Source organism: Schistocerca serialis, chromosome 7, assembly GCF_023864345.2.
Source record: "Schistocerca serialis cubense isolate TAMUIC-IGC-003099 chromosome 7, iqSchSeri2.2, whole genome shotgun sequence".
In the NCBI taxonomy this organism is placed as follows: domain Eukaryota; kingdom Metazoa; phylum Arthropoda; class Insecta; order Orthoptera; family Acrididae; genus Schistocerca; species Schistocerca serialis.
In genome coordinates, this window is record NC_064644.1 from 391623310 (window position 1) to 391638551 (window position 15242).

At 36.1% G+C, this 15242-nt stretch overlaps 1 protein-coding gene across 1 annotated transcript in view; it reads right to left on the reverse strand.

Annotated features, from left to right (window-relative positions):
- LOC126412833 (aldehyde dehydrogenase, mitochondrial) overlaps window positions 1-12344 on the reverse strand; it is a 106549-nt gene extending 94205 nt beyond the window's left edge. The window contains exon 1 of the mRNA XM_050082678.1: window positions 12130-12344. Coding sequence (XP_049938635.1) covers window positions 12130-12240 — 111 coding nt within the window. The 5' untranslated portion in view covers window positions 12241-12344. The remainder of the gene's footprint in view (window positions 1-12129) is intronic.
- Window positions 12345-15242: the final 2898 nt, after the last annotated feature.

Sequence of the window (15242 nt, forward strand, 5' to 3'; positions counted from 1 at the left end):
TGACATGGAAGGCCGAAACGGTTGAAACTCCTTTTAGTCGCCTCGTACGACAGGCAGGAATACCTCGGGCCTATTCTTACCCCGGACCCGCAGGGGGGATATTGTTCTCTTGTTACTTGTTTCTAGTACATCGATCATTGAACATTTGAGAAATTTGTTCACTCAGTTTGGGTCTTAGATTATAAGTTCACCCAGTCACAGTTGTAAATTCTATGGAAGACAGCTTCCTTAGTACATTTTTAAGTGGCATCCGAACTTGATCCTTCTCAATTTTTTTAAAAAATTGTCCTTAGTCCTGGAGGGTGATAAAATACAACATGTTCATCTTGGTTTTGACAGTCAATATTATCAACTTCGCCAATCTGCCACTGTTCATTGTAAACACAAGCCACTATGTCTTTATTTTGAATAAAGATGAAGTTGATGTGATCTTACACTTCAGTAAGTTGTGTGAATGGGGTACAAAACAATGAAAAGATCAAGTGCCTTTAATCTTCTGACAAGTGGTGTACCTCAAGACACTGTCCTAGACTTCTTTTATTTACTCACATTGTACAAAAACATAGGTAATTTCTTTGATATGGATGGTTTTTTTTTCTTTTTTTACAGAATTCAAACATTTCTTGAGGTGTTATGGTATGATCTGTCATCTGTCCACAGCAGACTTGCTTTTGTGACAGCTCACTTTGTTGTACCCCCAACACCATCACAAGCATTCTTCCCATGGCATGAAGCAAAAAGTGCCATTCTACTCTCAAACCCAAAATTTTCTTTATGAAAGGAGATGTTATATATAGACTTTCTGCCTAATCTGAAAAGTAAATCAGGTTTTCTTTATGGAAGGGTGCTGCTGTTTAATGTAGTTTGTTAATTTTAGTTGAGAAATGTGCACTGCTGCAGTGTTGTGTTGAAGATAGTCACTTATGACACAAAAGCTGTGGTTCATTAGTTTATCTTCATCTTTATAATAGAATACAAATGGATGAACTGTGGCCTGTTTGTTTACCCAGTAGTGCCCTTGTACTTCATCTTTAACTACAAAGGAATAATTTTCAGAAAAGTCAGCAAAAACTAAGCATTCATCAGCTGCCAAGGTTTCCTTTTTGTCTTTCAAAAATTTACTTTGAGCTTTTGCAATGAAATGATGCATTTTCAGATTTTCACGGTTAACCACCAACAATTCAAAAACTCTTCTCACGATTTTATGACTATCAACATTTCAGTTCTGTCTTGGTGTCGCCCACTACTTGTATTTTATATGGTCAGGCATCAAATCGTCTTCTTCGGATTCTTCAGACATGTCAAGTAAGGCTTATTTGCCTAGACAATCTTCACATTTTTCCTTGATCATACAATCGTAACTGTCAATATTGCATACCGTAATTTCCAAAAGGTCTTTATAGTCAACTCTAAGATTGGCCCCATCTATCAACAACTTTATGTTCTGACGATACAAACAAACAAACACAAACATTATGGGTTCCAGATAACCTTTTTTGTCTCTGAATCTTCGAACCATTTTCTTTCACAGACACAGTATTTTTTGCTAGACACCAAACGGCTGTTATTGTCATCGTGATAATACTTAATAACTTTATTGATTGTTTTTTCATCTACCAAATTAGATGCACTTTTCTTTTGTAATGCTGTAAAAATTCCCTGTTCTTTTACTAATAGCCTTGTTAACTTGACGAGACACTGACGCATTAAATTCATCAATAATGCTCAACTCCAAGAATTAGGAAGTAAACTGATAATTTTATCCTCTTTGTTTGACGTACTGTATTTAGTTTTTAGTTTTTCTATCTAATCATCATATTCAGCTGGTGAAGTTTTAGAACTTCCGTCTGTTTTAGTACAAATTGTATTTTAAAATGAAACTTCCAAATCCTTTTTGACTGTAGCTGCCACTTTCTCAATTTTTGTATTCAAGGCACTTTGTTTTTTATCTTGACTTAGTTTTCTAATTTTCTGTATCTAGGATTTCACAATCTGTATCTACTTTTTTGATGGTTGCTGATAAGTCACAAAATTCTGTATCTGTTTCACTATCACTTGTGAATTACAAATATCTTAGAATAACATGTTGGACGCAATGATTTTCCTGTTATGAGATTGACAAGGGGACTTTTATTTTTAGAATAATGATCAAATGTTATTTCTCGCAGACCTTTTGTTATAGGTTTCTTACGTTCCTCAAAAGGGTCCATGCAAGACTGACCGAAAAGGTGATGAAATTTTTTTAAGTATTTCATTTCATGGTACTTGCATGTTGATCTGACATCTGGGCCGACTCTTAAGTAAAACAACACTTTTTCCTTCTTCACTGTAATCTTTGATTAAAGTAATGTCTTTAGGATACACTCCATACACACTTTATGACATGCTTCATTAATAATAACACCAACAGAACACTGAGACACCATTTTTCAACTGCATACTTTAAGAACTTCTAGCTAAATAAGTGTGAATAGACAACTGCTAGTGAAAGGGGAAATACAACAATCAGACTTGTACAGACTTGCAGATGCTATTGTTAGCCTGCTGAAACAATTACCACAGCACTGTTTCGACAAATAATCATTAGCTAGTGTAATGTGGTGCGCTACATTATGCAATTTGTGTACTTTATTTAACTAGCCTACTAGATATTGCAGATGTTAAAAAACATTTTTGATTTGTGTTTGTAATCTTTTTTCCATAACTTCCAACTGAATCTCGAAGTTGAAATTTATACTGAAGTTTGATATCATAAAGGTCTATTAACTGAAATTTTCAGATTTTTATTTGGTCCCCCAACAAAGATGTTGCAAGCCACAAAATAGAAAAATTTTAAAAATCCATTTTTTAAAATGTGTATTTTTTCAGTGTAGGCTGTAAGTGAAAATTACCGAACTATGAGTTTAATAAGTTACAGCTGCAAAATACTATCGTGAATTCTTTACAGATGAATGGAAAAACTTGTAGAAGCCGACCTCAGGGAAGATCAGTTTGGATTCCGTAGAAATGTTTGAACACATGAGGCAATACTGACCCTACGACTTACCTTAGAAGAAAGATTAAGGAAAGGCAAATCTACGTTTCTAGCATTTGTAGACTTAGAGAAAGCTTTTGACAATGTTGACTGGAATACTGTCTCAAATTCTGAAGGTGGCAGGGGTAAAGTACAGGGAGCGAAAGGCTATTTACAATTTGTACAGAAACCAGATGGCAGTTATAAGAGTCGAGGGGCATGAAAGGGAAGCAGTAGTTGGGAAGGGAGTGAGACAGGGTTGTAGCCCTCCCCGATGTTATTCAATCGGTATATTGAGCAAGCAGTAAAGGAAACAAAAGAAAAATTTGGAGTAGGTATTAAAATCCAGGGAGAATAAGTAAAAACTTTGAGGTTCGCCGATGACATTGTAATTCTGTCAGAGACGGCAAAGGACTTGGAAGAGCAGTTGAACGGAATGGACAGTGTCTTGAAAGGAGGATATAAGATGAACATCAACAAAAGCAAAATGAGGATAATGGAATGTAGTCGAATTAAGTCGGGTGATGCTGAGGGAATTAGATTAGGAAATGAGACATTTAAAGTAGTAAAGGAGTTTTGCTATTTGGGGAGCAAAATAACTGATGATGGTCGAAGTAGAGAGGATAAAAAATGTAGACTGGCAATGGCAAGGAAAGCGTTTCTGAAGGAGAGAAATTTGTTAACATCGAATATAGATTTAAGTGTCAGGAAGTCGTTTCTGAAAGTATTTGTATGGAGTGTAGCCATGTATGGAAGTGAAAGATGGATGATAAATAGTTTGGACAAGAAGGGAATATAAGCTTTCGAAATGTGGTGCTACAGAAGAATGTTAAGGATTAGATGGGTACATCATGTAACTAATGAGGAGGTATTGAATAGGATTGGGGAGAAGAGAAGTTTGTGGCGTAACTTGACTAGAAGAAGGGACCAAGAGATGGATACACTAAGCAGATTCAGAAGGATGTAGGCTGCAGTAGGTACTGGGAGATGAAGGAGCTTGCACAGGATAGAGTAGCATGGAGAGCTGCATCAATCCAGTCTGAGGACTGCAGACCACAACAACAACAACAACAACAAAAACAACAACAAGCTGCTCACCATTGATACTCTACAAAAAGTAATTATACTATACAGTTTAATACCAGAAAAATTATTAAAGCTGAGAAATTAAGACTTCTTTGGAAAACTACTATTCAACAATTGGTTTTTTTTTTTTTTTTTTTTTTTTTTTTAATTTGTGGCTGATAACTTTGAACTATTAAAAAATATTTCAAAGAGTACATTCAGTTAAGTGATAATGATGTTAATTTGTAGCACATAGTGCATTGAACTAAATGCATTTTATCTGAAAGGCTTAGGACAATCCACTACTGAATAATTGTAAAAAATGTAGATGCTTGAAAAATATGAAACAACCCATGCAGCCTCGAACAAATATGGCCACCATTTCAAAATAATAGACAATTTTTAAAAAATGTGTGGCTACTAAACATTGGGAAATTCACCCAGCAAATATAAAATTTTTCTCAGATGGTCAAGCACCCAGTGCTGGACCACTCGGTACGGACTGACCTAACTAGAAAAATTGTAGTCTTTAGTTGTCTTAAGTTCATAACCCACCACATCTGATGCTTTGTCAAATAAAATAGGCAACTGCCATGATATTAACCATTTCCAAGTTAACATTTGAAGTACTGTTTTTTTTTTTTTTTTTTTTTTTTTGCATAAATTAGAAACAAGCATGGGTATTCCTAAATTAATACTTAAACAGCACACAGAAAAGGCTTTTCTTCTAGGAATTGGCAAAATTAATTTTAGGCCATCAAACGACAATTAAAAATGTTCACAAAAAGTGGTTGAAAAACAGTTTCTGGTGTTATTTTTTCTGTACGCAAAATTAATTATGGCTTAAGCACAAAAACTGCAAGAATTCTGGCACATGAATTTGATAAGGGGAATGGAAAACCTATACTAAATAATTGGGAAGGCAAAACACAGAAGGAATGGAGCAGCTCAGGTCATCCACTAAATAAAAGAGACTTTCACAATGTATATAAGAACATAAATATTATCAATGGCTACAGGTAAATGTGGTTTTCCTTAATGAAAAATACAAGCTTGACTTGCAAGACATGCACAATGTGGAAGAGGAAGCAGCTACCACTGTGATCAAACCACCGGAAGTATTGTCTCACACTGACTGCACAGCAGTAGGACACGCTATATCTGGTGAAAAAGCTTCACTTGTGACAGTCTTTGCAATTTTGAATGCTATGCACACACTGCAGTTTCCTAACATGAGCTTTCAAGATTAACATGTTGAACAATGTCCCATCTGGCTCTAGGAATGGAATCATAATCTGAGTTTGGATGAAATGCGAGTTATTTTCACCAATTCTACAGCACTTTTCCAACATGAAAGGCAGTTTCATATGCAAAAGGAAATGGTACTATTTTGCTTACTCTGACACCTCACACAAGCCATAAGCTACATCCTCCTGATTTGGGAGGTGATGTTTCTTTCGAAAAATTCCACAAAGCAGCACATTTGCTTTTGGCAGCACTGCAGCCAGGCGACTAGCGCGGGTTTTGCTGCTGTCGTAAAGATAAGTCATTTTAGATTATAACAACATTTGATTTAGTACTGATTATGTGGTAAATAGGTCTTTTAGTATGCTTTTTAAGTGTACCATTAAAGGTTTCATTTTTATTTATGTAATATAGCAGAAAACACGAAAAGATCATACAGTCGGGTTATAGTCATACTTTCTGTTTACGTTTTGGCACAGTAAATCTATAGAATTTTGTTTAATCGTTCTTTGCTCTGTCCAGCAATTTAACTGTAGCGTAGCTCTTCATTATTTAACTCACATTTCCAGCAACTAGTGTAAAGTTCAAGTTGTTGTTTCAGAAACTTTACACCGTTGTTTTTGTTTTCATACAGTTGCATACAGTCCAAATTTGTGGAATCATATTTTTGTGTTTGTAGTTTAACTGACTTACTCATAATAAACTATCACATTTATCATGAATGAAAAGTGATTAGCCTGCCGTAGAATTGTTAGGTCGGGGCATTGGTGTGACAGGTACTGCAGTTTTTTCTAATTGGGCGACTGTAGTGGCGTGGGGGTAGGGGAAGTAAATGTGACTCATGGGGTCAACCAAAGTGTCCGATTCCACCCGTAGGCTTTGACCCGTGACTTAAGGCGGCTGTTGTGTGTGATGTCTAGACGGCGCGGAATTTAGTTTGTGAGAGTGGAGTGTTTGTAGGTGGTGTTTTGATGTGATAGGTGGTGCTCTCTGGTGGTGTGTGTATGTGTTGTGTGATGTTTTCAGTTTAGTTTGCATGTGTGGCATATTGTTGTGGTCGGTAGTTCTCTCTGGTGGAGTGTTTATGGGTAGTGTGTTATGTGGCGTATGGGGTTCATTTGCATGGTAGCATTGCACATGTGTGGTATTGGTGGTGATTGTGCTTTCAGTTTTTTCTGTTCGTCGTGGGTAAATTTTGGTAAATTGCTTTCTCTTTGGTGTAGGTATGGATATGACTCACAACGTCAACAGTTTCCGGTTGTCGGTAATGATGGGGGACAGTGCGTTGTCTCTAATAAAATTTCTTCAGCTATTCGGCCTGTTGGCTGAAGTTGTGAAGTGTTCAGTCTGTTATGAAGAAATGAGGCTTACTAAAGTTCCGGCGTCTCAGACCAAGGACGGTTACATGTGGAGATGAGGTAAGGGTAACAGGTCAAGGGAAGTGTTTGATTCCAATTTTGTTGGTCTGTTGTGCTTTTTGAGGTAGCGATGATTGTGGACGTGGTTTTAGGTTTGGGTTTCCATGATTTGGTATCTGTATCTTCTATTGACCTATGTAGGTCAAGGGAAGTGTTCGATTCCTGTGGATATTGTTTTCAGTTGATTTTTGGGAAGGTTGTGGTCATTTTATTTTATCGCTTGTGTTGTTTGGTTTAGTGGCGTGTGTTTATTTTTAGTTTGTCCTCACCCAAAAACCCCCAATTTCCCCCGTTGAACCATTAGTTTCATTATATTTTTGGACGAATATGTATTTGATGGTTTTTTGATCTATTTTTGCGTTTGTTGTCATGTTTACGTAATGTCATAGTCGCGACATGGTAGTAGTTATGAATGGACGTTTCCACCATATTGGTGATGTCATTGGTCAAAGCTTACGGGTGGAATCGGACTTTTCCGTTAGCCCGACTCATCAGTGGTTTTGTAGGATATGTAGTAGATATAGGAAGATACTAGAACAGGAGGGGAAAATTGTAGGGTAAGCAGTAGAGATAGGAAGATACTAGAACTGGAGGGGAAAATTGCCACCCTTCAGGCTGAGTTAGATAAGGTCAGAGGAGATCTTGACAGGAGGGAGAAGGGTAAAGGGAGGTGGGAAGTGGCAACAGGCAACAGGACGAATAGGCCTAGAACTTTGTCTGACAGCTTCATGGTGAATGTGGGAAACAGATTTGACCTGCTGCTTCAGTTAGAAGCTGGTGAACCTCAAGCAGTTGCAGGTGTAGACAGGGAACAACAAACTTTCAGTAGCAAATCGAAAAGTAAGAATGTAGGGAAATTAGTAAAGAGAAAGAAAGTGTTGTTGTTAGGTAGTTCCCATGGAAGAGGTGTTGGCCAATTTTTGCAGGATGAACTAGGAACAGAATACCAGGTCACCAATCTTTTTAAAACTAGTGCTGGTCTCAAGCACGTGACTGATGATTTAGGATCACTTTGTAAAGATTCACTAAGGCAGACACCATGGTTACAGTGAGTGGGACAGGTAATAGTACTGACAGAGATCCTGGGTACAGTATAGATTGGGATCTTGCAAAGATTGCATCAGCATCGAAGCATACTAGTGTTGAGTTTGTATCTGTTCTTGGGTGCCATGACCAACCTCATTTGAGCTCTTCTGTCAGGAGAGTTAATTTGGAGTTGGAAAGGCTGTTTATATCGGGTGCGGGGCCACACATTGGATTTGTTCCTGTTGATTCTCTCAATAGGTGCGATTATACTAGGCATGGCCTTTACCTCATCAGGAAAGGGTACACTGGCTGCGAAAATAGCACGGAAGTTAAAGGGGGAAGGCACTGTCACAAGCGATACAATACCAGTGGTTATAGGGTTCAGAAAAGACCCTTTTTTTTACGGTAGGGAGGACAGAAGGAAACAAAGTTTTAAGAGAGGCTAGGATTGAGAAAAACCTTCAGTTTGAGAAAGGAACCAAGAAACATTATTCTAGCTTATTACATCAGCATAAACAGCTGTTGGTTAAGAATTTTCAACAACCAACAAAATTTCAACTTTACCCAATTTTAACTCAATCGATGTGAAATGTCAGCTATCTTCATTTCATCAAAATATTCGAGGGCCCGAGCACCTGCAGGTAACAAATCTGTTCATAAACCACCTTTAAGCTGTACTGGCCCATTTAACAACCAAAAACAAAGAATTGGTGGTTGCCGGTGACTTCAATGTAGATTTCCTTAAAGACTCTCCCAATGAGATATCTGGGTTAATTTAGTAACACTATCACTCAACTTAATTCCCACTGTAAAGTTCCCCACCAGGGTAGCCAATTGCTCACAAACAGCCACTGATAACATCAAAAGTCCAATGAACAAAATTATATTACAAAACCAATAGTCAATGGCCTCTCTAACCATGACATGCAGTTCCTTCAGTTAAATGTTAATACTGAACAGGATATAAAATCTGTTAAATCTGAATTCAAGAGGATAATCAATAATCCAAAAATTATTTATTTTAGGAAACTCCTCAGAGACATGCACTGGAATGATGTTTTCAGTGTTCATGGCATGAACGAAAAATATAACACTTTTGCTAATAAAGTGCTTACCTGATTGGAACACAGTTTTCCCTCAAAACTAACCAAGGTTACAGAAAAGTCTAAAAAGAAGCCATGGATTACTCAAGGAATAAAGATATCTTGTAAAACAAAAAGAAACCTGTATCCGTCAATCCAAAGCAGTTCTGATGTTGATGCTATTGCACATTACAAGAAATAATGCAAAATATTAAAGACTGTAATATTGACATATTACAAGGAAAGTCAGTCATATCAGGTAACAAAATAAAGACAATATGGGATATAGTGAAGGAGAAGACCAGTAGAAGCAGACATGAAGAGGTGCAAATAGCATTAAGAGTAAGTGATACATTGGTGACATGTGTATAGTGTTGCAGAACGTTTTAACAAACATTTTATAACTTTTACTGGAAATATGGGTTTGTCAGGTTCTGTAGATGCTGCCACGGGATACTTCAGACCAGACATTTCAAGTAACTTCCATAATATGATTTTGATCCTTACTACCCCCGGAGAAGTAATGTCCATCATAAAATCTTTAAAATCAGGAACATCTAGTGGGTATGATCAAATATCAACAAAGTTAATTAAAGAAGAATGTGATTTTGAGTTAAGTAAGCTATCTGTGTAACCAGTCATTTATCCGTGGAATATTTCCTGAATAGTTGAAATATGCTGAAGTTAAGCTACTATTTAATAAGGGAGATAAAGAAATAGCATCAAATTTCCATCCAATTTCACTTTTGCCAGCATTCTCAAAAATTTTAGAAAAGATAATGTACAATCATCTTTATAACCATCTTATCACAAATAACATACTGTGATAGTCGCAGTTCGGATTTCTAACAGGTTCTGATATTGAGAAGGCTATCTACACTTACGGGGAAAACCTACTTAATTCATTAGACAAAAAGTTTCAGGCAACTGGTATATTTTGTTATCTGTCAAAAGCATTTGACTGTGTAAATCACAATATCCTTTTAAGTAAATTAGGATATTATGGTGTAACAGGAAATGCTGCAAAATGGTTCAAATCTTATATATCTGGCAGGAAACAAAAAGGTTACTAGGAAAGAGACGTGTATTAAGCTATCAGGAATCATCCAACTGGAAACTAATTACATGTGAGGCCCCACAAGGTACCATCTTAGGATCCTTACTTTTTCTTCTGTATACCAATGACCTTTCATCAGTAACATTACCAAATGCCAAGTCTATTTTGTTTGCCAGTGATACAAACATTGCAATAAATAGCAAATCAAGTGTAGCCTTACAAAGATCGGCTAATAAAATATTTGTGGACATTAATCACTGGTTCCTAGCCAATTCTTTGTCACTTAACTTTGAAAAAACACACTACATGCAGTTCAGAACTTTTAACATTATGATGACAAGCAAATAAAGAAGTGGACAGTGTTAGATTGTTGGAATTACAGCTTGATAATAAATTCAACTGGGAGGAGCACACCACAGAACTGCTGAAGCATCAAAACAAATATCTATTTGCAATGCAAATTCTGTCAGACATGGGGACATAAAAATGAAAAAGCTGGTATACTATGCTTACTTTCACCCATAATGTCATATGGGATTATTTTTTGGGGTAACTCAAGCCAAGCTGAAGTTTTCCAGGCACAAAAATGTCCAATAAGAGTTATATGTGGTGTAAGCTCAAGAACATCCTGCAGAGGCCTGCCTAGGGAACTAGGGATACTAACTGTTACGTCCCAGTACATTTATTCTTTAATGAAATTTGTCTTTAAAAATATATCACTTTTTCAGACCAGCAGCTCAGTTCATGGAATCACTACTAGAAATAAGAATAATCTCAACAAGAATTTGAAGTCACTTACTCTTGAACAAAAATGTGTGCATTATTCAAGAACACACATTTTCAATAACCTGCCAGCAGCCATAAAAAGCTTAACAACCAATGAAATTCAGTTTAAGAGAAGCCTAAAGGATTTATTGGTGCACCAACTGATTTTTGTGTGCGAGTGAGTGTGTGCCACAAGTACAATCAAACTTCTGCACCATTTCGTACAATAATGTGTTCATTGCAAATAAGTACTGTAGTAGTCCTATTATACGTTTATTGCCGTATATATTTTTAAAAAAATTAATTTTAAAATCAGCGCATTAATGCAATTTTAGTAAATGAGTGTTGTGAAATCCACATGGGACCTGTGGAAGGTACATTAGCTGATTTGTTTTAGTTGCAAATATTTATCATGTATTATTGTTTTTCTGACATGTTCTACATCCTGGAGGATCTTCTCACAATGTATCAACTGCAATGAAAGCTAATCTAATCGCGATCTCACATAAAGCACAGAGGTTTTAATGAAACACATGACGGTGGTGGACTAGTTGGCAGAACATTCCTCTTGCCATCATTCACTGAAGTACATACAGAATCTTAAGGCCTGTTGTATTGACTCACTGAGCACATACTTTTCAACCTGAAAGCTCTCCGCCAGCTTATCTAACTAACCATCTTTTGCTGGCTGAATCTCCCCAAAGAACTAATCTCCTGTATACTTCCAATGTTGATTAGTCTGATAAGATTGTAACTGCAGATCTGAACATTTGTAGCCCCCTGAAGAAGTAAAAGCAAGTAGTGAAAGAAGTGAGATGGTGTCTCCATACAGGATTTAGCCTAATACCAAACCCATTCTTTTTTTTAAAAAAAAAAAAAAGTGTATGGCTTGAAAGAATCCAGAAAGTCTTAAGGGCATGTTACCTATGACGACTCATCTTCGGCAGAGCCCTTCCGTATATGATAAAGGCATTGTGTCTTCTTCAGGAACTTTCTTAAGTGTGAAAGTCAATAGCAGAAGTTCTACAACATTCACACATTACATTGCTAATATTTTTCAAGTTCTAAAATATTAAGCGAAAGTGTCATTTTACTCATTTACATGACTGAGACAATGAAATTATACAAACAGATGAAAGAATTTTATACTGCAGAGAAGCTTCTGCTGAAATTATCTCATGCATTTCAATGAAGACTTACACCACATCGTACACTACTGTTCACTACATTTTTACTTATTCGAACTTGCACATGAGGATTCGAAACGTAAAGTTCCTTGAAAACAAACTAATACGTTAAAAGTATTGATACGTCAGTAATACACACCACCACATACACACAAAAAAGCGGCACGTACCAACAAAATACACCTGTTATTATTACACTTGATAATCACTTAATAACATTAAGATTACGTAAGTACTATGTATGTTCCTAAGAAAACAAAATTTCACGTACTCCGGTGTAGAGAACTTCAGGGTTTGTATTTGGTGCTGGAATGGCTGCTGCTGTTGCCATGCACGATTTCTGAATCTGGCTAACGCCAGCCTTCACAAATGAGCGCAACATATTGTCTAGGGCTACCTCCACTCACTCGATAAAACTACAACTGACTGACTTTCTTACTAAGCTGTCAATCTTATACCGGCTACTACTGTGTTGTGTTTGCTTATCAGCAAGTGCGCAAGGCTAACGGCGCTGCCAACCTCAAACACAAATCTGTGGCGGTAGGCATAAAGTACGGCGACGTAGTGCATTTCATTGCAACTATTTATCCGAAATACACATGCAAAAAATACATGTAAAACACAACATAAAAATTTTTGTGCTCGATTCTTTTACATTACATACAAAATTATATTATAGTAATAATTACAAAAACAGCACACGCAGTACAGTCTTACCAAATAGTTAGCAACTGAAACACAAATTATGAAGAAAATATACTTTCCTTTATGATATTAAATGCAGTACAGGAAGGGAGGTTATAAATGCCTATGAAATAAAACACGGAGTTGTAAATACGTATTTCCTTTGTTTAGCTGCTTTTACAGTCACACCGTCAATCTGTGCCACCTTTAATTTATTTAGATCAAGTTATAAAGTTTACAATGATTAACGTTACTTCGTTGTGTAAGCAAAAAGAGAAAACTATGAATAAGAGTACAGATATGCGAAAAACTGGTCTGATTCAAGACTATATATCGGAGAAAAACGATCTGGATGCTCAAAGAGAAACTGAAATACGAGGCAAAGTGCAGTGGTTAGTCCAGAAACTCCATTTGATAGAAGAAGCTGTACAGACAAAATTCAGTCGTATAGAAATTTCTGATCAATCGCTGATACAAAAGCAAGATTTTATCGAAATATGGATAAAATGCAAAGAAGTTAGATATGACGCTGGTATTTGTGTTGAAACTTTCTTCGAAGACTGTTACTCGTGTGAAAAAAAATATTCTGTGAAAGTAGAAAAATTAATAAAGCATCATTATGAAACAATGCGGAGAGTGATTAACAATTTCCCTAAGGACATGTTTGAGCAAGACATACTGAATATGAACGCCCAATTTTTGAATAATATTCGAGAATATGCCAATTTCTCGCGTCACGTAGTGCTGTATCAACTATCGAAACTTATAAAAATGAAACTTAGTTTAGCATCTAAGCTTGAAGCTTGGATCTCAGTGAAGGCGCAAGAGGCGGAATACCTTAAAGATGCTGTTCCTAAAATTGCGCCAGTAGAGGATAAAGATAGTCTACAACCCTGCAGTGATCAAATAAGTCAAAGCTACATACAAAAACTAAAACAAAAATTGTTTCTTAATTTTCTTTGCAATGAGGAAGGAAGTAAGTTCATGTGGGATTATTTTCTTGACGACACAACTGAGGACTGGCCAGATCAGCTGCAAAGCAATCAGTGCGATTTTGTTTTGGAATTGCTGATAAAAACATATTCAATAGCAAAGGAAAAATCGAGTGGAGCACTACGGTTGTTCATAGATAGCTTCGATACAATTTACTCTGAAATATCTCAGATGGAGCGTATGACAACAAGTAACGGCTCTGGCGAGGAAGAACAACCACTGAAGCAATTATGGCAAATATCAGTTAATGAAGAAGAAGAAAACCCTTTAGATAATATTCACTATAAAATAATAACATGGCACAATGCTACTTGCAGAATGCAAAAAAAAATTGGGAGGTGCTTTCGTTTTCTTGCTGACTTTGCTAGAATATGGACCGAACATCTACAGAGACTGAAGGACACAAAAGCTCTAATAGCAGTCGTTCTTGGCAAAGATGTTGAAACACAGCTAGAGAGACGTAGGTCAAACCAGGCTGGTATTTTAATGGCCATAGCTAATATAAGGATGGAATACAGTGAAAAATCTATGAATCAACATCTGCAGAAAATTTCAAAACTAGTACAAGACACAGAACAATGTTGTAAAGATGAATTAAATGAAGAAATAAACATTCTTGAAAAGTTTAGAGAGTTCGCTAAAATTGAAGGACGGCTACTTGGTGCTGAATTCTGTATGTTGCAAGAAAAATATAATTTCGAAAAACAAATCACTTATTTTTTAGATCAGAATGGTTCTGCTGAATTTGAATATGTGGCACATTTACCAAAACATCTTCAACTTTGTGATTTTCATACAAATGCAATGGAAAACTGGAATTGTGCTCTAATGCAAGAGATTTACAAATACCATCAGATTTGTGAAAGAGATGTTTCCCTCAGGATGGAAAGCTGGATGATTGGTGAGAGTTATGGATTAGTTGATAAACTTGATGGCTACATTCACATGGAAAGCAAACAATATAACAGAATAGTGGAACAAGTGTACAATGTAAGGTTAATTGAATTGAGAAATCATCAAATGTTACTAGAACTTCATAAAAATGCAGTTGAATCATATTTGTCTCAGATTTTTCAAGATTTAGAACATTTTGTTTCAATTTTTAGTAACACTATAGAGATTTCTAAAGCTTATTTTGCTGAAGTGGAAATGATAGCTGCTGGATCTGAAAACTCAAGTTTAGTTGACAATCTGGTAACCAAAATAAATAATAAACAAATTAAAGAGGAAAATATTTTTGAAAATGCAGTACTTCATTTTAAAGAGCAATGCAATCGGAAATTTCGATACCTCCAAGACTGCCAATTAAATTTTATAAGATCATTGAGAATGTTCAGTGAAGGAGGAACATATAGCTCAGAAGAAGTGCAGCTATTTTTGTCTGAACTTGCTAATGTTGATAAACTTATTATTACAAAACAAACTGCCTTTGATAATGAATTAAATAGCTGCTGTGCTGTAGTCACGCAAGACATGAATGAATGCTATTCAGATATTGGTGAATATTTAATTAATGTATTAAATGAGCTTAAGTTTGCTGAAGAAACCACTTTGATCTTATCTGAAGCAGAAAAATCATTAAAAAATACGTTTTGTAACTTACAAAAAGATGGAAATAGAGTCACAGATGAATTCAAAACTATTATCCTGATATTGTTGAATGAACTGCAGGCATCCCCGTCGTCTCATCTACTTGAAACTTTCGAA